General features: G+C 37.0%; 1 protein-coding gene across 1 annotated transcript in view; it reads left to right on the top strand.

The window, feature by feature from the left end:
- G3BP1 (GTPase activating protein (SH3 domain) binding protein 1) overlaps window positions 1–12,728 on the top strand; it is a 27,816-nt gene extending 15,088 nt beyond the window's left edge. The window contains exons 4-10 of the mRNA XM_008592531.1: window positions 174–347; window positions 2,734–2,824; window positions 3,827–3,920; window positions 5,526–5,754; window positions 8,396–8,428; window positions 11,124–11,980; window positions 12,098–12,728. Coding sequence (XP_008590753.1) covers window positions 174–347; window positions 2,734–2,824; window positions 3,827–3,920; window positions 5,526–5,754; window positions 8,396–8,428; window positions 11,124–11,330 — 828 coding nt within the window. The 3' untranslated portion in view covers window positions 11,331–11,980; window positions 12,098–12,728. The remainder of the gene's footprint in view (window positions 1–173; window positions 348–2,733; window positions 2,825–3,826; window positions 3,921–5,525; window positions 5,755–8,395; window positions 8,429–11,123; window positions 11,981–12,097) is intronic.
- Window positions 12,729–24,095: the final 11,367 nt, after the last annotated feature.

Raw genomic sequence — 24,095 nt, 5'->3', positions numbered from 1 at the left:
CAGTTATTTTAAAAAGCTCAATTGTGGTCACTGGGAATAGAGTGTACAAAGGTAATTTAAAATAGTCTTTGGATTTTATAATTTAAACATGCACATTCTCTTTGCCTGTGTTGTGTTGGAAGTTTTTTTGGCTGGGGGTTGTATAAATTTTAACTCTTGCCTTGATTCCTTAGGAAATCCATAGGAAAGTGATGTCACAAAACTTCACCAACTGCCACACCAAGATTCGCCATGTTGATGCTCATGCTACTCTTAATGATGGTGTGGTGGTTCAGGTGATGGGGCTGCTCTCCAATAACAACCAGGCTTTGAGGAGATTCATGCAGACGTTTGTCCTTGCTCCTGAGGTATGTGTAGGAATGATTATTGGTGCTGCAGTAATCAAATATATAAATAAAGGAACAGTAAAAGGTTATATGTATCTTTATAAAAAGCTTTTTTTGAAATTTCAAACTTACAGAAAAGTTGAAGGAATAGTATGATAACTCTTATATACCCTTTACCCAGCGCCATTGTCTACACTTGGCCACACATGTATAATTCTTTTTCTATTTACCTATCAGTTTTTTCCTTCTAAACCACTTGAAAATGAGTTGGAGACATTGTATTCAGTCATCCTCAAATACTTAAGTAGGCATTTCCTAAGAATAAGGAATTCTCCATAACCATAGGACAGTTACTAAGTTCAGGAATTATTGATGCAATGTAATTATCAACCTACGGTCTATGTTTAAGTTTTGGGAATGATCCCAGTAATGTCCTTTACAATTTTTTTTCCTGGTCCAAGTTTGAGTCCACAGTTACACAGTACATTTACCTGCCACGTTTCTCTAGTTTTCTTTAATCTGCATTAGTTCCTTAATCTTTTAATTTTCATGGTATTGACATTTTTGAAGAGTACAGTCACATTACTTTGTGGTATGCTTCATAAATAAATGTATTTCAGTGCCTGACATTAGATAGGCACATGATGTCATTTAGTCCTATAAATGATATTAACTTTGGTGTTCACCAGGTTTTGCCAGTGTAAAGTTTTCCTTTTCTGATTTGTAAATAAATTATGGGAGATTCTTTGTGACTGTGCAAATACCCTGTTCTTTATCAAACTTTCATACTCTAACTTTAGCATTCGTTGATAATTCTTGGCCGGAATCAGTTGCTACTCTGATGATGAATGGAGATTTTCTAATCCCATCATTCTGTATTTATTAGTTGGCATTCTACTATGAAGAACTTTCTCTTCTCTCTTACCTGTTATCATTCATGTACTCTTATTTAATAGATTATAATCCATTACTAACTTTATATCATATCTAAAATGTCTCAGATCTGGTCAGTGTGAACCCCTTTATGATGCTGCCTTTTGTAGCTTTTCTTTTTTGGGGGGTGGGGGACACTTTGTAACTTTGTGGTACAAGATGTTCCAGGCTCATCTTGTACTGTTTCTTCCCCAGCCCTAATTCTGGAATCAGCTGCTTTTTCAAGGAGCCCTGGTTCTTTTAAGTTATGCTTGTCATGAAAGGATCACAGGTTTATGTTGAATAATTGCATTTGTACCACCTTCTAATCTGGTCCAGACTGAACAAGGTCAGGAAGCCTGTACGTAAGCATATAGAGGTGGCTCAATAAGAACTTGCTGAATAAATGACTGTTTTCTCTAGCATTAATTTTAAAATGATTTTCTGTTTAGGATAGCACACCCAAAACCTTTTTACTGTTTGAATGTAAAACAACTTTCTATTTGAAAAATCACATGAAGTTATTTTTGTCATGATTTTCGGAAGAAGGCTTAGGTTAAACTGTAAAGACTTGATGGACTTCTAAATATGCAAAGAATCAGTCACGTGGAGTATGATTGTCAGTGATATGTTTTATTACATTTTTTCTTTAAAGGAAAGTATCTTACCTAAACTATTTCATTTTTTTTTTTTTTCTTAAAAGATGACTGGTAAGGGGATCTTAACCCTTAACTTGGTGTTGTCAGTACCACGCTGTCCCAAGTGAGCCACGGGCTGGCTCCTACATAAACTATTTCATTTAATATGCAAAGCACTGGTTATATGTTAATATCCCTCTTTTTGTAGATGAGGAAACAACCTTAGAAATAAAATAACTTGTAAATGATATAGTTGTTTTGGCTCAGGAGTGTCTTTTTGGCTGCTGGCCAGTAGGAGGCTCTGAACACTTGACCTTGGTGTTATACCACTGTGCTAACCAGCCAGCCTTAGGAGTGTCTTATACCTTGTGTGAGCAAGCTTTTTGGCTACACCACTGTAGGGTGCTTGTATCAATATTCTTGGATACAGATATAGGGAATTTTAAATAATGAACTTACTTGAGGTGTGTGGGCTGTGGCATCTTACATACTTAGAGCTTTATTAATTTTTGGCTGCCCTTCTGGTAGTAAGGAGATAAATGTTTTGAGCAAACGAAATATATTTGAGTGTAGTCTTTTTATAGCCATAGTGTACCAAGGCTTTTCAGTCTTGGCATTGTTGACAGTTTGGGTTGACTAATTCTTTTTTGTTGGGGGCTGTCATGTGCATTGTAAGATGTTTAACAGCACCCCTGCCCTCTACTCAGTAGTTGTCAGTAGCACTCCTCTGTTGTGAAAACTGAAATATTTCCAGACATTGCCAGATGTCTCCATGGAGCATTTGAGAACCACTGATGTAGAGTGATGTGGCTTTTTAAGTCTGTTGAATAAATGAAAACTTTTTGTTGGCATTGCAGGGCTCTGTTGCAAATAAGTTCTATGTTCATAATGATATCTTCAGATACCAAGATGAGGTCTTTGGTGGCTTTGTCACTGAGCCTCAAGAGGGTAAGTAGTGAAACACTGTAAGTTACTTGTCTAAATATTTTTAATGCCATGAGACTGACCTTAAGAGACTATGGGTTTCTTGAATATTTTTATTATACTTCGTTAATAGCACAAGACGTATGAAGAGAAATGAAGGATCTGAGGTTTTACACTACTTAAAGCTAATAGGTTAGCTTACTTCATGCATGTTGTAGAAGACATAAGACTCCTAGGTCAGTAGTGGATAGGTTATCACTCACAGCAACAATAGCATTTTTGCTACAGTTCCCACAGGGAACCATGAAGAATACCGGATGATACTTGTACTACAGTGTGTTGTGTCAAAGGAATGGAACCCTGAGTTTAGGGAACTGAAATGTCTTATAATTGGCAATAAGCATGCTTGCCCCTTGCTCTGGAGGGAGACACTCTTTTCCAAAGCTGTTGACTATACAAATGTTCTTGAAAGATAGTTTGGAAGAAAGGGTAGATGTGGAAGAAATGCAGAAACAGAGACCCATGGAGAATTGTCTCCAAACCAGTAGCATTCGAGTGTTTTTTATATGGCTGTTCTAAGTGCTTTATATTTATTGTGTAATACACATTCCTATAGATAGATACTTTAAGTACTCTTGTCCGCCATTTAATGGATTGGAGCACTGAGATGCAGAAATTTGTCTAAGGTAATATAGCTATTAAGTGGTAAAGCCTGCTTTACATTACTGCCTGTTTAAAGTAATGTGCATAATATCATATAACTAGTATAGTGGTAGAGCCTATATCAGATTACTGGAAGTATGACCTCAGACTCCATGTTCTTAACCAAAACATTACAATAGCCTTAATTCTGTCCTTGAAGTTGATGCCATGATTTTACCAAATTACCCTGTTTTCTTTTATATGTACATATGGGTGTGTTTTTCTTATTTCATTGCCTTTTTGATCATAGTAAACATCGTAAAAGTGAATGTATTTGTGAATTCAGTAAGCACAAATTACTTTAAATGTTTTTTCCTCACTTAGAATCTGAGGAAGAAGTAGAAGAACCTGAAGAAAGACAGCAGACACCTGAGGTGGTAGCTGATGATTCTGGAACTTTCTATGATCAGACTGTTAGGTAAGGAAAATTTTGTTCTATGCCCAGGGCTGCAAAAAAACTTGTGATGTCTAGACTTTCCTTTTGTTGGAGGGCAGTCATGTATTCTCAGAATTATCTCAGAAGATAATGATAATTTTGCAAAAGAAAGGTTTTGCTTTTTAGTGTCTCTGACTAAACAAAAATATATAACTTGTTTATTAATAGTAGATTGTACTATGAGGACTGTTTAGTTGTTTTTTGGTTTAGTTTTATCTTGGTGAAGAAAAATAAGTGAAAAGTAAATTCGGGATTTCTTATCAAGAGTTATACATTGACGTATTGCATTAAGTGCTTTGGGAAATAAATGAAGTATGCAAGGAATTAATTAGTAGAAATAAATTGATAGAAACTTAAACACAGGTGAGTAACAATAAAAAATTCCATTACCTCAGACAATACATACATAGAAGTGTTGTGTCCTTGGGTTTTTTATTTTTGCCTTGCAATTGGAACAGAAATGCATTTGGCAGGATTAGAAATGCAAATTTACTTGTTGCCGTGTGACACCCTGAATGTTAATATTTGGTGCATAAAGGATATTTTCAAATGTTTCTCAGTGTGGTGATGGACTAACGGTATTACTCACTTGGGTTGCTGGTTGAAAATGATTCCTGATCCCACCACAAACTTACCACATTAGAATTTCAGAAGGAAATAGATCTGCAGTTTGACAGCATTCCTGGGGATTTATATGGAAGTTTAAGAACTACTAATCTGGAGTTGGCTGCTTAGCTCAGTTGGTTAGAGCATGGTTTTATAACACCAAGGTCAAGAGATCAGGTCCCCATACCCACCAGCTGCCCCCCCAAAAAGAACTACTGTTCTAAATCATAACTAATGACTTTTTTCTCCCCAAATTCCTTGTGTGTTTTTATTATGAGGGTTTTTTTGTGCGTGTGTGGTAAAAGCCATATAATATAAAATTTACCATCTTTAAGTATTCAGTACAAGTGTTAACTATATGCACATTGTTGTACAAATCTCTAGAACTTTTCATCTTGCAAAACAAATTATACCCATTGACAGCAACCCTCTCCCCCCAGCCTGTTTTGAGAGTTTTTATGATGTTTGTTGTAAGTATATTGTAACAATTTTGGGATTTCGGATGAGTGAAAAATAGTGGTTTGGTTCATTTTGAACTGTTTTGGTATATTTGCTTATTGGAATTTAGCAAATAAACCAATTCCAGTTAAGATTTGCCCATTGCGGGCCGGCCTGGTGGCGCACTGCTACAGTGCGCCGCTTGGGAGCACGGCGGCGCTCCTGCCGAGGGTTCGGATCCCACATACAGACCAGTTCCTGCTCACTGGCTGAGCGAGGTGCGGGCGTGACACTGAGGGTTGCGATCCCGTTGCCGGTCCCGATCCCGTTGCCGGACACGAAAAAAAAAAAAAAAAGATTTGCTCATTGCCTTTTTTTTAAAAAGTATTTCTTTAAGCTCAGATACTATATATAATTCTTAGATCTTTTTTGTAGAGAGGGAGCTATTCTTATGTTCAGGTCTTTATAGTTAATAAGTTAGTTGGAAATTTCTTGCTAAATCAATGCAGGCAGAATGATATTTCTCAAATTTTCCTTTGAAAGCAATGACTTGGAAGAACATTTAGAGGAGCCTGTTGCTGAACCAGAACCTGATCCTGAGCCAGAGCCAGAGCAAGAACCTGTACCTGAAATCCAAGAGGAAAAGTCTGAGCCAGTATTAGAAGAAACTGCTCCTGAGGATGCTCAGAAGAGTTCTTCGCCAGCACCTACAGACGTGGTTCAGACAGTACAGGAAGACTTGAGGGTATGGAACATGTCTTTGTTTTATTCTGTTTCTTATTTATTTTTTAAAGTCTTGTATTAGTCCATTTTTGTTGGTATAACAAACTACATGGAACTGAGTAATTTATTAAAAAAATGAAATTTATTGCTTATAGTTTCTGAGCCTGGGAAGTCCATCCAGTGGTGGTGACAGTGACCCAGAGATCTCCATTGCAAGATGGTGGAACAGAGAGAGCAGAACGAGCAAAGGCAGACTCTTCTTTTAAAGCTCTCAGAACCATGCCCTTGACCACCATTTTTAATCCTTTCACCACTGCACGGTCCTACAATCCAATCACCTCTTCAAGGCCCACCTCTCAATTACCATAATAGGATTTCCCACCTTCTTAACAGTCATAGTGGGGGCTAAGTTTCTAATACATAAAACTTGGGGAATTCAACTTCAAGGAATTTGGGGGAGACATAATTCAGTCCAGTACATTCTGCCCTTGGCCTCCCAAAACTCATTTCCTTTTCACATTCAAATGCATTCATTTCATCCCCAAAGTCTTAACTTGTTTCAACTCAAGGGTCCAATGGTCAAAGTCCCATCTGTGAAATTAATACAAGTTATCTACTTCCAAGATACAATGGTGGGACAAACATAGGGTACATATTCCCATTCCAAAAGGGAGAGATAAGCCAAAAGAAAGGGTAATAGGTCCCAAACAAGTCTGAAACCCAGCAAGGCAGTCATTAAATCTCGAAGCTGGCGAGTCAGTTATCTTGCCTCCGTGTTCGACCTTCTCTGCCTGCTGGCGTGGTGGTTGGGTCCTCAAGTCCTTGAGTAGCTCTGCTCCTATGGCTTTCCTGGTTTCAGGCCATACTTCAGCTCTCCCAGGCGGTGTTCTGCTCTGATAGTTCCACAGGTCTGGAGTCTCCTTGGTGGTCCCACTCTCACGGCTCCACTAGGCATGGTTCTGTTGGGGTTTCTCTGCTGCAACTCTGACCCCACTTCTGGTACCAATTTTCTGTATTAGTCCATTTTGTTTTGCTTATAACAAAATATATGGAACTGGGTAATTATAAAGAAAAATGAAATTTATTGCTTATACTTTCTAAGGCTGGGAAGTCCAAAGTCCATCTGGTGGTGGTGACAGTGACCCAGGGATCTCACATTGCAAGATGGTGGAAGCAGAGAGAGCATGAAAGACAGACTCTCCTTTTAAAGCCCTCAGAACCACGCCCTTGACCACCATTTTTAGTCCATTCACAATGGCATAGTCCTACAATCTAATCACCTATTTAAGCCTCCACCTTTCTTTTTTTTTTTTTTTTTTTTTTTTTTGTCTTTTTTCGTGTCCGGCAATGGATCGCAACCCTCGGCGTCGCGCCCGCACCTCGCTCAGCCAGTGAGCGGGAACCGGTCTAAGCCTCCACCTTTCAATTACCATAATAGGATATCCCACCCTCTTCACAGTCACAGTGGGGGCTAAGATTCTAATACGTGAACTTGGAGGACACAGTTCAAGCTTCAGTGAGTTTTGGGGGTACATAATTCAGTCTACTACAAGTCTCCTTTATTATTGTTTGATTGACTTCTGTAGATACATTTTCATATTGTTGGTTCAGGGAAATTTCATATATTGAGTTATGCATCAGATACAAAGTAAGATGCATATTGCTTTATAACATCAAAAATACCCCCCACACTTGAATACTTCTTAGACCAGAAATTTCAGATATCACCATATCAGTGACCCTTCATTTTTTTAATATTTCCTCTTTTAAATTGTAAATTATTACATGCTTTACAAGAAACAAGTGCGAAACATACCTTTTAGAAAAATAACATGGCAGAGTAGACTTTTTCTTGTCTTTTTCTATGAAATCTAATTGAGGATAACTTTATAGTAGAAACTGCTGAAATATAACTACTTTTCTAGTTAAAATTACTAATTTCAAAAGTTTGAAGCTTTTTTCACAGTTAACTCCTCCTGAGTTTTTAGGGTGATGTATTAGCTGAACTCACAGAACCTTTACATTTATGCTCTGGGAAGGAATAGTTTTGAAGAAATTTTCCCCTAATAGTATGAGGATCTGAACCTTTGACCTTGGTGTTATCAGCACCGCCTCTAACCAAGTGAGCTAATCGGCCAGCCCTCAAAAATTGAAATCTTTTTTTTTTCTGGGAAGGAATATTTTTTATTGCTGTATTTATAGGGTCAGGGTTTTTATAACGTCATTTGTTTGTTCAACAATTAATTCAAGTGCCTGCCTTGTGATAGGTACTGTTCTAAGTGTGGGTAATTATATTGGTAAACAGAGTTTTTGCTCTGGGGCCATTAGTAAGTGAGTAAGAGAGAAGTAGTGAAATGACTTTAGCTTGCCAGGTGGAAAATAGGTTGGCTAGATTAAGAAAGGATGACCAGTTAGGTGGCTATTGTAGTATCCCCGATGAGAGAGAATGATGGCTTGAATTAGAGTCATCGTGGCAGTGGAGATGGAGAGGAGATAAGTAGTAGTATTACAGGTTCTGATCATTTTTAAATGAATTGGAAAGGTATTCAAGATGATTCTAAAGTTGGTATAACTGGGTTGAGGTAAGTTCCATGGATTGAGCAAATCATAGGAGGAAGAGCTGAGCTGGTTTTGAAGGGAGGAAAGAGAATTTTCTTTGTGTTTTTTTGTTTTTTTTTGTTTTTTAAAAGATGACCAGTAATCAGAAGGTCCTGAGCAACAGGGTAAGCAATTTTTCATCCTGACTTTTTTTAAAAAAAATGAAGGATGTATCTTGGTTTTTAGAATGTATTCATCCTTATAGCTGTGTTGTCTTATATGTAAAGTGCGCTTTATTCCTGCATGCTGAACCATTATAAGGAAAATACCTGCCTGAAAGTTGAGAATAACAAATATGAGAATGAAATAACTAATAGTTATTACTACAGTGAGATTTTTGTAAATTCCTTGGTTTGGCTTCTGGTGTAGAGAAGATGAAATATGACATTACTTTTAACTAAGATAAGAGCCAGTTTGCCTAGGGCGGTCTTCGTATACAACTGTATGGGTATAACTAAGAGCATCTCCTCTAATTCTATACATTTTCTGGGTTGACATTACTTTTAACTAAGATAAGAGCCAGTTTGCCTAGGGCGGTCTTCGTATACAACTGTGTATGGGTATAACTAAGAGCATCTCCTCTAATTCTATACATTTTCTGGGGTTGGAAGATAAATTATGTAGCCACCCTACTTAGAACCACCTTTATTAACGATATTTTTGCTAGGTACATTCTAATAATAGAGGGATTTGTAGAATTGGAATCTTACTGTGGAGCTCTTAACATTAATTTACTGAGATAGGTGTGGGATTTTAAAACTATACTTTTTTTATTGAGGTGAAATTCACATAACAAAATTAACCATTTAAAAATGTACAACTTAATGGCATTTAGTGCACATTGTAGTACACCATCATCTCTAATTCCAAAACATTTTTGTGAAAATTAAGCCCCTTACCCATTAGGCAGTCACTCCTCATACTCTCTTTCCCCAGGCCCTGGTGACCATTAATCTGTTTTCTCCCCCTGTGAATTAAAACTATACATTTTAAACCATATAGTAGAAATGTTGTAGATCAGTATTTCCCAGAGGTGACCGCGATATTCTCCAGAATGTTAATAGGTATACTGTGAAGTATAATGTTGTAGTCATAACATGTGAGCTTTCTGAAAATGGTGCATTATCTTTAAAACTGACCACTTGTTTGACAAATGAGGAGAGAATAGTGGTTTTAACTTAGCAAGGCCACTGAATACTGAACTGAGTAATGTGCAGTAGGCATTGTGATTTTATCTATCATTCAGCATGTATTAGGTCTAATGGCCAACCTTTTTGGTGTGGCTTTGCTTGAGTTCATACTTCCTTAGAGGGTATGATATCCCTAATGGACCAAATGAAGTCAGACCTGGTAACTGGCTTCCCACTTAACTGTCCAAGATTAAGGGGTTTATTTCGTTTAGTGCATGTGGCTAAGCCATGGATTGGCATTTTTATGCATGAGAATTGTTTGAGGTGAGTTTTTTCCAAAAGTGTTTGGATGTCTGGTACCTGTTTTCAGTTAGATTTCTTCTACTCTTTTTACAGCTCCTCAGAAATATCTTCCATATTACCTTTTTAAAAAACCCAACACTGACCTCTCCCTTCATTTTTCAGACTTTATTTTTCCTTAATATTGTAGTTTTGTTTGTGTATTGTCTCCCCCCAGCCCCCCTAGAATGTAAGGCCCTGACTTTTCTGTTTCCATTGTTTCTGGAACATTGCACCTGGATAGTGCTTCAGATTAATGTGTATCAAGTGATTTGTATGTGTGAATATATATTTTAAGTCAGAACTTGAAGTAGAAATTATAATTAGGTCCAAAGAGGCAATTTTTAAAGAAACTATGCAGATTTCCTCATTTGGATTTTCAGATTATTTCTTTGTATTTTGGGGAACTTCATATGTAGGTTACCTTTTCTTTATTTCACTGTATTGGTAGAAGTCTACTGTACTCCCTCAGTAGTAAGACTGATTACCATTGTGTATGACATGCTGTAGTATAGCATAGTGGTTCAAAGCTTATATCTCCTGGTCAGGAGGCCTTGGTTTACATTCCTCCTCCATTACATATGAGTGTTGTGACCCATGGGACAAGTTTCTTAATGTCCCTGTCTTTTAGTTTGCTAGTCTCTAAAATAGGTGTCATTAACAACCCTCAGATGGATGGTAAGATGAAATGTACTAATAAGTGTGAATAGAACACATCCCTGTTACATAGGAAGCACTGTTAGATATTCATTAGAAAAATTCAGCTGGAAAATCGTTTTGCCAGTGAAGAGCATTAACTGAATTCATTGGAATGTTTGGTAACTAGCTTTGTCAGGAGAAAGAGAAGGCTCATGACTTAGTGTGAATATATCTTTTTTTTCCCTTTACTGAGATCTGTTACCTTCAGTATTTCCCCAAATTTTTGTAAGGCGAATAGCATTTTGTTAAAGTCATTTAGGTTAAATTAATGACATTTTTGTTTGAGATCTAGATGTACTTTGCATGTTACATGATCATGAGGTTTTGTTCTAAGCCTTTAAATCCATGGAGAAAGTGGTAATTCTTATTTATATCATTCTACTTATATAGTTCTATGAGAATATAAGATTTGCTTTAATAAGTACAATGAATGTTACTTGGGCTGCTGTTCTACATTTTTTGAAGTAGGCTGTATACCTTCCCATCTTTCCATGTTTTTGTTAGTGGGAAAATACTTATTCTGAGTTCGAAACAAAATTGAACTGTGAGAACTCTGCTGATTTGTAAATGCTGGCTCTTTATGATAGCTTTTTTTTAATCTTTGGTCATAGTCCATAAGTACTCTTAAGTCTGGTCGCTTTGATTCCTACAGCCCATCATGTTCAGAGGTGAGGTCCGTCTGAATGTGGAAGAGAAGAAGACTCGAGCTGCCAGGGAAGGGGATCGGCGAGATAACCGCCTGCGGGGACCTGGAGGCCCTCGAGGTGGACTGGGTGGTGGAATGAGAGGCCCTCCCCGTGGAGGCATGGTGCAGAAACCAGGATTTGGAGTGGGAAGGGGAATTTCTCCACGGCAGTGAATTGCTCTTCACTGATCTTCATGCAGCAGTACAAACCCTAGGTTCTGCAGAATGGTGAATTTCTTCAACCAGCCTTTGGTATCTTGGAGTATGACCTTAGTCTGTTATAAACTGCTTAAATTTGTACAATTTTTCTTTTTTGTGTTAATGGTGTGTACTCCCTCCCTCTTCCTTCCCTCTCCTGACCTTTTACTTCCAATTTTGTGGAACGATATTTTAGGAGTATTGGATTTTTAAAGAAGAAGAAAAAAGACTGAATTTCCTTGCTTTAGATATACAGACTGGATTTTTTTTTTTTTTTTTACAGCCATTTCCCCAAAGGAATGTGTCTTGCTTATTACTGACATTTGGTATGTTTCATTCTTTGGAATATTTCTTACTTATTTTCTACATGTTTCAAAAGCCTGTGGGAAATACAGGATTTGATAAACATTTTGAAGGCAGGAAAAACCCAATTGTTTTCTTCTTTGAGAGTCATGACTACCTTCTGGTGTGGAGAAATTGCCATTGGAAAATTTGACAATTTTGGTTCTTGCTGGTATGGTTAAAAACTGAATAAAAGGTGTTAGAGTTTTTTTCTTTTGATATATGATCACAAAATAATTCTAAAACCTACTGTTTTTACCATTGAAATTTAAATTGTGAGATAGGTTTTAAATGTTTAGAATGCAACCGATAAGCTTCTCTTGAGCTCTTAAGATTTTTTTGAAGTAGTTTTTTCATGTTTAATTTGTATTTGTAAAAAAAAAACCTAAATTGTGAGATAGGTTTTAAATGTTTAGAATGCAACCGATAAGCTTCTCTTGAGCTCTTAGATTTTTTTGAAGTAGTTTTTTCATGTTTAATTTGTATTTGTAAAAAAAAAACCCCCAAAATCCCAAAAATACGAATAACAAAAAACCGGAGCAAAACTGTTGTGCCTTCTATTTATCTTTGATTCCAGTCTTGGCAATTGTTTAAAAAAAAAAATAATAAAACATCTAGATTTGTTTTTTCAGGTTCAGAGTATGTGGGGAATTGTAAAATCCCTCTTTAATCACCTTGTATGTTTTTTGTTAACATCTATTATGCCTTATTCTAAAATTGAGTCTCAAACTGGAATGCCTTTGAGGACAGATGCTTCTATAGAGGTCCTTTGACTTATATAGTTCAGCATTCATATTAAGTTTTATTTTGGTATTTAATCAGATTCCTAATCATAGCCCATACGAAAGAGTGTGTTTCATATTGGACTTTGCTGATATGCTCGAGTGTCTGCAATTTTCTTTTTCTCCAAATCATAGCCATATGGTGAATTTTCTATTTTGTTATGGTTCTCTTTTATTGATGGACATGCAGTGGGTGTTTTTTGGAAATGGCCAATTTTTATTAAACTATTTCTGGAAGAAAATTTAATCTGGCAATATAGACTAATACTCGTTTTACATAGTATGTTATTTGTTGAGTGCTGTGTGTGAGGTGGGTGAAGGTTTTGTTTACACATGTGTGAAGCAAGCCTTTGTGTGATAACTTGTCATTACTGATTGAAGGGCAGCCAGGTTGTCGGATTTAACTTATTTATTTTCTTAACAGTGTTCATCCTTAGGACTGTCGTTTGAGGATGATACATGAATAGAAATAGGAATATTTTGTTTGTTATGCTGTTACTGAGAAACTGTAGGTTTGCTGTGAAGGTGTTAGTTAAGTTAAAATGAAGTTTGATTTTATCATTTGGGTCCCAGTACCTCGAATATTTGAAAATTGGCAGCGTCTCCTTCACATAAAGAAATTTATACAAGTATAATTGAATCACATGGCTGGTTTTGGGTCAGTTTAATAACTATTTGGTAACCACTTTATTTGGTCCAGGCCAATGATAATTGGAAGAAATTCACCTTGTACTTTTGTAGCTTATATTAAGCTTGTGGTGGAAAGAAAAAAAAGTTAACCTGAGTTACTTTCGAAAAAAATTTAAGTTGCCATAAATTTAAGGTAGTAAATTATGGATAACCTAGAAATTACTTTTCACAAGTGAATATCATCATACATTTCAAAAACAGGAGTTCTTTCTGTTCAGAGGTTTAAGGGCACTAACTAGATGCAGTGATTCTCAACTTGGTATTGTTATCACATCCTAGAGGGTATTTGGAAATGTATAAGATTTAGAGGGGCTGTCGGGGGTGGAGGGACACACATCTGGCATTTATTGGGTGGGGGTCAAGGATACCAAATGCTCTGTTTAAAAAAAAAAAAAAAAAGATGCAACTCCATTGAGAACACTGATGGTCCCTACTCATGGATGAGTAAGAGTGGTAGGATTAGGAATACTGGAGTGAAGACTCATTCTTCTGAAATTCAGCATCAGATAAATGAATTGATTAGGAAATGGAACTCTTTCAGGAATTACAATAACATCTACTTTCGATATTCTCACTTTTCATTTTCGTACTATGTGTATGTGTGTGTATATGTTTGTTTAAATGGGGAGAGGTAATAGCAACATATGTTAGATGCTGCTTGTAACTTGTTACAGGGAATTACTGCTAATCTCAGAAAACAAAAGGTTTCCTCAGTAATTTCAGCTCATCAGAATTGGAATGGTTGAATGGCAGTGGACATGAGAAATTAGGGTTTAGCATCATGGTCGACACTTAAGAATCCCGATGTCATTGTTTACATTATTGCATGTGGACTAAACATGAGAGTTTAGAGATAGATACATTCACACAGCTAGAAAGTGAAAATATAATAATTTAGGGCAAGATTTTCTATAGGCAGCAGCAGCTTATCACATTCAACTTATTCAGACTTTAAAATAAAATTTTTATTCTGTAGGAATGGCCCAATGTATAGTTCTTCACTACTGAGTTTAAAACCCTTGACCCATGAGTATTCTATTAGCTTGGTAAAATTAGTTTGGTTCAGTGGGTCTCAGACTTTTCAGACATGTTAAATAAATAAATCTTGGGCCTTACAAAAATATTTTTGTTTGCTTTCATGGTGAGGTTGGGCTTTACTTGTGTACTCCTTTGTTCTCAACTTTCTGAGCTATTTGCTGGGGATCAGTGAAATGGATAATCCAAAAATAATTGTTTGACTTTGGATGAGTGAGTTACTACCATAGCATTAGTTGAATTGCACTTTAGTTCTATGTTAGAAAACTTAATGTTCACATCTACTCTGTGGATTAGGTGCTGTTATCCCCAAAATAATAGATGTGGAAGAAATGGCATCAGAGCAGTTAAATCACTAGGCCTACAAGTCATAGGAGCAGATTGGCCCTCAAAACTGATGCTTTTTCTTTAGAACCATTATGCCTACCTGTTTACATTTGAATGACAGTGACTAGGACATTACCATAATGAAGTTACTACTGTATAGAGATCTAAGTCCGGAAGACATTCAGGATAAGGTTAGCATTACTGTTCTTCATTTCCTTTAGGGCAAACAAGATCATTAAACTTGGATTTTGTAGGTCTCCTTTGGATTTGCAGATTCTGTATGATAATATAATAATAGTTATTTGTTCTTTAAGTATTTTCTCATCTGGTTTGATAATACATTTAGTACAAACTTGAAGTCCGGTTGTGGATGATAATATTGCATAATCCAGGTGAGTTCATAGAAGTTGTATTTTTTTGCTTATAACTGCCATTCCTCATAATTTTCTTCATCCCTCTATTTTAAAATCCTTTAGAAATTTAATGGTTTAGTGGAAAATGTGGCACTTTATAGAAAGCAATTGGTTAAAATCTATATGGAAGTAATCTTTCTATGGAGTTTAGAATTTTTTTTGAACTTTAGATTTGTAGGCGACTTATTTCTTTTAAGTAAATTGTTGCATTTGTCCAATCTACTGATCTAAAGATTTAGTCTTCTACATTAGTTTTATTTTTGTGCTACTTAAAAGAATCTTTGCCGAACTGCAAACAGATGAGATAATTGTTGACCTTTGTAGTTCATCAGTTTTTAAACTTGTATGAGAAACAACATCAACGTTTATTTGAATATGGGGTTTTAGTTAACTGCCTAGTGTACTAGAGATGGGCGGTGGACAATTAGAGAGCCTTCCACAAAAGTTTAAGAAACTTAGCAGTGTCTTGTGGAGGATGAGGGGATGGGTTAAAGTTGATGATCACGTAATGGTGATGTGGCACTAGATGATAACTAAATTAAATAAGGATTTCTGGCTTTAAGGTAGTAATGCCTTTTGGGGTTTATATTTGTTTACTGTGATGTTCTGGGGACCATAGGTAGGCTTGTGAATTCTTACTAGACTGGTAAAGGAGAAATGGTGTACCTGTCTGAGGATAATATGAAATTAGGTTGCCTTGCTTATGCTGTCATGTAACAGTGTCAAATCATGGCCCAAATGAGTAAAAAGTTGATTAGAGGCCACCTACTGGTAAAGGAGAAATGGTGTACCTGTCTGAGGATAATATGAAATTAGGTTGCCTTGCTTATACTGTCATGTAACAGTGTCAAATCATGGCCCAAATGAGTAAAAAGTTGATTAGAGGCCACCTAAAAAAAATCCTTAACCAGTTTTGGTTTTGGTTATGCTTATGTATTGGCTTAGAATCAAGGTTGTTCAGTTTTAGTTTATAAAATGACTTGTTTTGAAAACTTTGGACAGTCTCTCCTCCTCCCCAGTTTCCAATGGAATCTAGTAGCTTTTTAAAATTCCCTATAATAGAAAAATAATATTGGGAATTACTTCTACAGTTACTTCCATAAACTATGTGATGTGGCCAATTACAGAAATCCATATGTGTTTAGTACCTTGAATTGTGGCCAGTGTCCCAGATTCATGAGGGATGTGCATACAGTGTGTTTAAGGTTTTTTTAAAAAGTAAATTAAGGATGTTTACCAAAAATTCACTTCAATTACTTTAACAAGTATTTATGTTTTAGAAGCCCACTTATGGGAAATTTGCCTGTATTTTTGATAATAATTAGAGACAAGATTATATTCTGTTTAATCTGGATAGAAACAGTTTTAGCTATTGCTGTAATTATAGCCACTTTGGTTACTGATTCTCCCCAAGCTTTGATGTCACCGGTTTGACTTTGGATTTGTTTACATTTAAAAAAAATTTTATGAAGATGTTTATACACTGATTTGACCCTTTTAAATGAAGACATTATACCAAGAAGCTGTCATAAGAAAGGGGAGAAGACTTCTTTTTTTTTAAACATTTGGTGCACACTTTACATAGCTTGTAGAACACACCATTTAAAAAATAAATTCATAAACATAGGTTTAAGATTTTGAAGAAGGGTGAGGTAGAATTAGCTGATGGAATAGGAATCATGTGTGATTTATATGGAAAAAAATTATGTTTTTAAGTGAACAACATCAGAATTATTAAAGTTTTTCTTCCCATTCTGATTATCACAGGGAACAGGAGAGACTCCTAAAATTCTTTGAGACATAAAATGTTAGTGCTGGAAAGGACTAAGAAGTGATTTGTATAACTGCTTGCTTCCTTACAAAAGATAGATGGTTCAGAGAATTAATTAGTACAGAGCCCTAAATCTGCTTGTGGAAATAATATGGAAAACCTTCAGGGATCACCTGTCTAGGTTCGCTGTAGGAAGGCCAAAGCTATTAAAATAGGTCATATGTGGGGAGAAAAGGGGAAGGTACCATGTTTTATGTGCTTACCCAGTTGCTGTTGTAGTTCAGTTTTCATACCCAGGTTTTCTCTATTTTCTTAAAACTGTCTTAATGCTCAGCTCTACCAGGGCCTGTTGTCTAAGGACATTCATTAACTGTGCTCCCCTCAGGGATGGGTTTACTACTAGCTGTCAGAAAGCTATTGGGTATCCTAATGTGTTAATAGCTGAAACTCAGCTGTAATTTTCTCCTAAATCTTTCAGCATTGTGCATTCTGTACGTTGTGGTGCTTTTTCCACCTTGTATTGTTATAACTGTAAGCTCCTAGGGGGCAGCAATTTGGTGTTAGGCATGTACCCTGCTTAGTGCCTGGCAGCGCCATGTATGTATCAGGGTTATATTTTTTCCCAGTTATTTCTCCCATTCTTGGAAGTGATGCTCAAGTCATACTGAACTACACTTAAATGATCTCCCTAATAAGCCAGGCATTGCTGATTCCGTGGCTTCAAGTGCCTTCTCTCTTCCCTGAAGATACATCTGCAGCCCTGTCCCCTCACCCCTAGTCTTTGCCATCTAAGTCATTTTTTTCAAGGTCCAGTTCAAGAGCTTTTTTTTTTTTTTTTTTTCCCTCCCTTTTTGGGGCTGATCTGTCCAGAATTTGAAGTGAAGAACAAATTGATTCTCATCCACTTCCCTTCTCCACATTGTCCCTCCTGTTTGAGATTCTGTCCCAACCTTCATTTTGTAAACTGTATTCCTATAACACTTTTATACCTGTTCTCATAGTTCATATCTTACCCCTTCAACCTAGAATTAGAATTACATTATCTGTTTTACTGTGTTATTAGACTGTAACCTTCTAGAGGACAAAGATTGGGGGATTAATCCCTGTATTCCGCCCAAAGGTGCAGTGACTTATCCCTGTATTCTTTTGGAAGGTACAGTGACTTATACTAGAATCCCTAAATAACTTACTGAGTTGAATAACTTAGTGCATTTCTCCATTTTCAGTCTCGCAAGGGAGGCATAATTCCATAAGTTTAGGTACTATGATATTTCAGTGGAGGAAATTGTTGGGAAATTTTTGGGGGGTGGGTAGAGGAGAGAGAAGTCACTGGCTATTTTGAGGTACTTTCATTCCTGGTCTGGGCAACCATTTTTTTGTGATTGTGCCTAGTATATCCCAGGCACTTGTTTCTATGCAGAAGAATTATATGGTGATACTTTCATTTCTTTTCACAATCTTGTTCCTTCATTGTTCTTTCAGTTTGTGACATCACCCATGCGACAAGTCTGAATCATCTGCTTCCCTTTTTGTTACTGCCCGCATCCAGCCTCCAGTCTAAGCCCTGTCAGTGTTCTACCTCAAGTCTTTCACTCCTCTTTCTTCACCTAGGTAATTTCAGTAGTCTCTCAGCTGCACTTTACCTCTTCTTTCTCCAGCCTGCTTTATACACGATATTAGACTCATCTTACTGAAACATAGCTCTGACCATGTATCCCATGTATGTGTTCTATCTCCCCTAATAGACTGTAAGCTCCTATGGGCAGGATCTGTGTCTGAGTCGTCATTGTATCTCCATAGCACCTACCAATAAATATTTCTTGAATGAACAAATGAATTCTCATTTCTCAACATAAAGCCTTGTCTAAAGTGGAATGTTTTCCAAGTTGTTATACATAGGTTTCTCTCTGGGGTAATTAAAAGACTTAAAAAGTTCACTAAGATATAAAGTTGGTTAATAATAACAATTATGAGTTAACCACAGAGAAAATTTCTGAAAACTTTAATTTTTTTCCATTGGAATCAGCATGGATATGTGTATATGGATGGTTCAATAAATATACTTTTATGTACATGTATCACAGAAATATTACATTCCATCTTCAAACTGCAGAAATAGATTTTTTTACAAGCCAAAAAATAATTGCCATAACTTTTATGACTTCATGCAAAAAAAAGGGGGAAGAATAAGGGGCAAAAGGGAATTGGTTTTTTAAGGTTGAGTGTCGAGTAAGAAGTAAAAATGTTACATTAAGGAAGCAATTGCTTAACACGCTGCTTAAGGTGGTAGCCAAACAAATCCTTAACTGCAGCATTAAGGCCATACCAAGTTTATACATATGTACAAAGAAATTTCCATATAAAAGACATACTATCACGTTTTCTTCTGGGAAAGGATGAGGAGCTTTGTGAGTAATTCTGACCCAGTTTTCCAGGCCAGTTAAGATGTCCCTCGGCTACTTCTTTTCTACCTTGGCTAGTTGTCAGAGTTGCTTGTGGGCTTGTGACTTTCCTGGTCTCACATGGAAGTATGAATCATTTTGAACTTCTTCCATCATGGGTGATCAAGCACATTGTAGCTTAACTAACACTGTTAGCCAAACATACTTGATACATCTCCCAAGTACTTGGAATCAGTCAGAATTGTAACTTGTGATTGTCTTTCCTGACATACTCCATAGCCAGGTTGTATTATACCCTGAATTACATGGTGCCTTTCTTGGGTTCGTTGGGGTTAAAAAAAAAATCAAAACTTACTCCCAAGTACTTGGAATCAGTCAGAATTGTAACTTGTGATTGTCTTTCCTGACATACTCCACAGCCAGGTTGTATTATACCCTGAATTACATGGTGCCTTTCTTGGGTTCGTTGGGGTTAAAAAAAAATCAAAACTTCTTGAATGGTATACTAATGAACCAAAGTGTTAGGTTTCAGGAAGCATCCACTAGCTGTTGAAAGTTAGTACCTAACTTAACCCTTGCGTGTCATGACACATTTAAGTTGGCCAGCTACCTTTTTGGAAAAAAGGAAATGTAAAATTACTTGCAAAAGAAAAATAACCTGGGATTTGCTCTTCTGCTTAAACATCAAACCAGGCAACTTTTAAGACAAAAGGTATGTCTTTTGTGCAAATGTATAAATGGGTGAAATGGGTAAAACGAAGAGCAAGTCCTTTGGAGTTGACTTCCAGTTATGCAGAAGTCATTTGCTTTGGCAAAGTTTGGGTGAGACTAAGATTGCATGCTCTGGTTCTGTTGGTCGAAACTGACCCATCTTAAATTAGTGAACAAATCCTGGGTCAAAATGAAATGCTGCTAAGTCTAAGATAAATGAGATAAATAAAATAATCCTTTTCCCCAGTAACTGAGCATTTATTTTACAATGTTGTATCTCATTTTGGAATATTTTAAATCAATCCAATACAACTTTTCCATTAATGTTGCCTTAGCAACGAATTGGTATCATCTTGTAGTAGTACTGTTCATCCCCAGTTCTCCTATGGACTGATTTCTAAGTATGGCTCCAGTATATCCACAACTGTGGCTACAAGGTAATTAGGTCTTCTTCCATAGTCCCTGGGCCAGTTGAGTTTGAGAATAAATTCTCTCAAAGTGGCCAGTCCTGGGAGAGGACCAAATAATTGTGATTTGGAAGCACTGAAACACTTGGCAAAGTGAACAATCACTAGTATTCCAATCATGCACACTCTTCACCCAAAGTGACACTAGTTATTTACATTGCAGGAATTTGCATCAGTTCTGGATTGAGTGATTTTAGCCAACAGGTCTATTGTGATGCTGATTAAGACAAGGAGACTAGAGTAGCTTTGGCAGAATACCAAGAGGGCTTAAAAGTATTAAGGGTTTTTGTCTTGGTCACTGTGTGGTTCACTTTGTCCATATCAAGTCTACAGCAGCTGAAGTCGTGTATGTTGTCCAGTTTTTCAAACTTATTTGGAGGCCACTGGGATCCCTGCTTTGTTTTGAAAGTAGAACTCAGGCTGTTTAGCTTTTTGGGGGGAGGGAGGTTGTCTAATATGCACAAGGTTCATTTTATCTATGTCCAATATACTAAGTAGCAGGATGGACCCCTTTGGGGTCTAATTCACTCATTTTAACGATTGTTAGTGCAGAAAATATTATAATGGCTTAAGTATTGGAAGATCGAACCATTAAAATGTGAAATAGTATGAATTTAAAATGCTCTGAAATGCCTTGTAGGAACATCCAATATTTTAGTCTCTTCCATGCCTTTCAGGCTAAATTGGCATGTTGAGCATGGTGCGCATTTAAATGAGGTAGAAATATATTTAATGTGGAAAAAGTTGAGTTTAGCAAACTGCTTATTTGATACATAAGCACCACTTTTAAAAAAGATTTGGGCAATCTTTTATTTACTAGGGTAGGTTATACTAACCTTTCTCCAAAATATTCTTTCTAAAGAATTTACTTAAGAAACATGATTTATTGTGAAAGAAACTATTCCTTTTATATACTTAATGCTAGAAGTGACCTGGTAAAAATCAGTTGCACTTTTGTCTTTATTTTTTCTGTACATATTTGGCTTTTTCCCCCTCTTGTACCACTTTTTTTTTTTTTTTTAATGGACTTGATTTGGTGCCTCGAATAGAGATACTCACTAGGTTGGGAGAAGTAACTTCAGATGCAGCTGAGAGTGAAAAAGGACATGTTATACTATACTTTTCCTCTAGGTCTGCTCTGTTTAATATTTTGGTTAGATCAACACAAAGTAGTATTTGGACCACAAGTTCCCCTTTAGAAAGATCTTCATTGTACAAGAATTGGCTTGATAAAAAGAAATAACTCTAGAAATAACTTTTTCAGAATCAGTGTAGGATTAGTGAGCTCGGTGTAGAACCATAACTTTGCCGTCCTCTCTAACCCCTTCCTAGTGGCTGCGTAGCACAAACTGAATGCTTAATACTTCTTGGGTTGAACTGATGCTCTTGAAGATGTGGATTTCTAGTGGGTACCATACATACTTCTGAGATAAAGGAAAAGGTAAGTTCCCCCAAGATAAGTACAGGAAAATCTGAGCTGGGCTGGAAGTGCAGGTAATGGAAAGGAGACAGAATGAGCTACTCTGCTGATGAAGGAATGTCCTGTTGATTTACCTTTGAGAACTGCCATTCAGACCTCTTTTTCTTCATTTAAGCTTGTTATGATGTACTCCAAATCTGTCTTTCCAAACATGTTTGCCATTCATTATACTTTAGCGAAACAGATAATCAGTATGCCTAGTATGTGCACCTTTGAGAACTGCCATTCAGACCTCTTTTTCTTCATTTAAGCTTGTTATGATGTACTCCAGATCTGTCTTTCCAAACATGTTTGCCATTCATTATACTTTAGCGAAACAGATAATCAGTATGCCTAGTATGTGCCCCTTATTTTTCAGTTCCACATTTTTGCTTGTGTTCCCTCTGCCTCGAATCTCCCCTGTCCCCATCTGTCAAAATCTCATCTGTTCTTTAAGTCACTGTGCAGATGGTCTTCAAACATTCCATGATTTATTATCTGCCCTCTTTATGGCACACTCCTTCCTCCATTACATACTTCTTGCATTTCATGGTAGTAATTATTTTGGCTCTTCTATTACTGCCTCCTGTATTGTAGGGAATGGGGCTGTGTTTTATTCTGATGCCCTGCTTTCATATTACACTGACTTGCCATAATAGGTTTAATAAATAGCAGATGGAAGAAGGACAGGCAGATGTAGGGAGGTTAGAAAACCTGATAGAAAAACTGGAACTCATATGTGTATATGATATATATATATACACACACACACATATAATTTATATAATATATTCTAGTTCTGTATGACACATACTTTTGAGATCTCCCAGAGCCCATTGTAACTCATACCTTGAAAGGCTAAGATGCTTTCTCCAGGCTGTAGATACACTTTGAAAAATCATCCAAAGGCAAGTACGTGGCAGTTACCTGGAGACCCACTGAACCAGACTTGGGGTCACTAGGTAGGGTCCATTCAAAGAGTGTCACTTTCCTCACCGCCATCCAGAGCTGCACGGGTGTGTGTGTGTGTGTGTGTGCGTGCGTGCTATGCTGGCCCTCAGAGCAGTAGCTAAGACATTTCTGACATAACTGCTGTAGCTCATGGTCCTGACATGCTAAAGACCAAGCTTCAGGATGCAGCTGAAGAGACATAGGGTAAGGCCAAGTGAGTCCCAGGAAACAGTAGTAGAGGCCTTGTCCCATGTACTGGTCTGGCTAGTTTGTACACATCAAGTTACCTAAGGGGTTGTTAGGAACAAAAGGACTTGGAGACAAGCAGGAGCATCTACTTAAAATTTCTTTTGGTGGGGTGGGGTGGGGGTGAGGAAGAATGGGAGGGGTTTGTTCACAATTTCCCTTGTAATTCCGTTTTCCCACTTCATTTCTAGAGCTTGGATGAGAATAAAGAGCCATTAGAAACCCCTCCTTTACTGGAACATTGTTCAGGCTGCCACTTTTAATACTCCCATTTCAGTAGCATGTCATATGAACAGAAAGTCCATCTTTACCTGAACACCTGCCTGGGGGAAGTGGTTAGATACCTAACCATAAGGAGTTAACACTGTTTAACCCTTTTAAGGGTGGGTGAGACCACAATTATATGTCCAAATAATAAACTATGGAAAATAATCTTTTGCTTAGAATCTGAGCTCAAATATTCTATCCTCCAAAAGACCTTGAACTGTCCCCATGAGACATGATTTCTCTCCCCTGAACTCTCTCTGCCTCCCCGTGTTACCACATCTTCCCCTGAATTTGTAACTCATATTCATATCACATCTCACTTCACTAAATTGTAAGTCCTGTAGTTAGGGATGGTGCTCATCTTTGGTTCCTGTGCTCTGCATTACTTGTAGTAGGTTCTTGATCTGTCTTTGTTGAGTGAATGTTTAAAGGGTCTCTAGACTTAGGAAGGACTTCCAGAGAAGGTCTAGTCCTTACCCTTGATTCCAGCCAAATCCAAGCCATTCTGAGCACATGGTTGTCTCTCCTGCAGTACTACAAACAAGGAGTGTTCTCAGTATCCTCCAAATGCCACCTATTCCCACCCTGCCTGAGTCTGTACTCATTTTATTCTTCTGTTATACAGTTCTATAGCCAGAAAATGGCCACATATCACCTCCAAATCTTTCATGAATCGAAGACTGGATTAGTATGTTCTTAACCTTTTAATCCTGGTTGATAGATTTATATTGTTTATAACCATGTTTTGAGATGACGGCGACCAAGGATTGTCATGTTTGGTTCTTGATCAAGAAGATATTAAATTTCCAGTCCAATATAAGATGGTATTCATCTGCATTTGACAGGTTACTAGGAGATTAAATTTTTGAATATTGGAA

This window comes from Galeopterus variegatus, unplaced genomic scaffold, assembly GCF_000696425.1.
Source record: "Galeopterus variegatus unplaced genomic scaffold, G_variegatus-3.0.2 Scaffold8001, whole genome shotgun sequence".
Classification (NCBI taxonomy): Eukaryota; Metazoa; Chordata; class Mammalia; order Dermoptera; family Cynocephalidae; genus Galeopterus; species Galeopterus variegatus.
The sequence above is the reverse complement of the archived record's forward strand: the minus strand, read 5'-3'. Positions and strand labels throughout refer to the sequence as shown.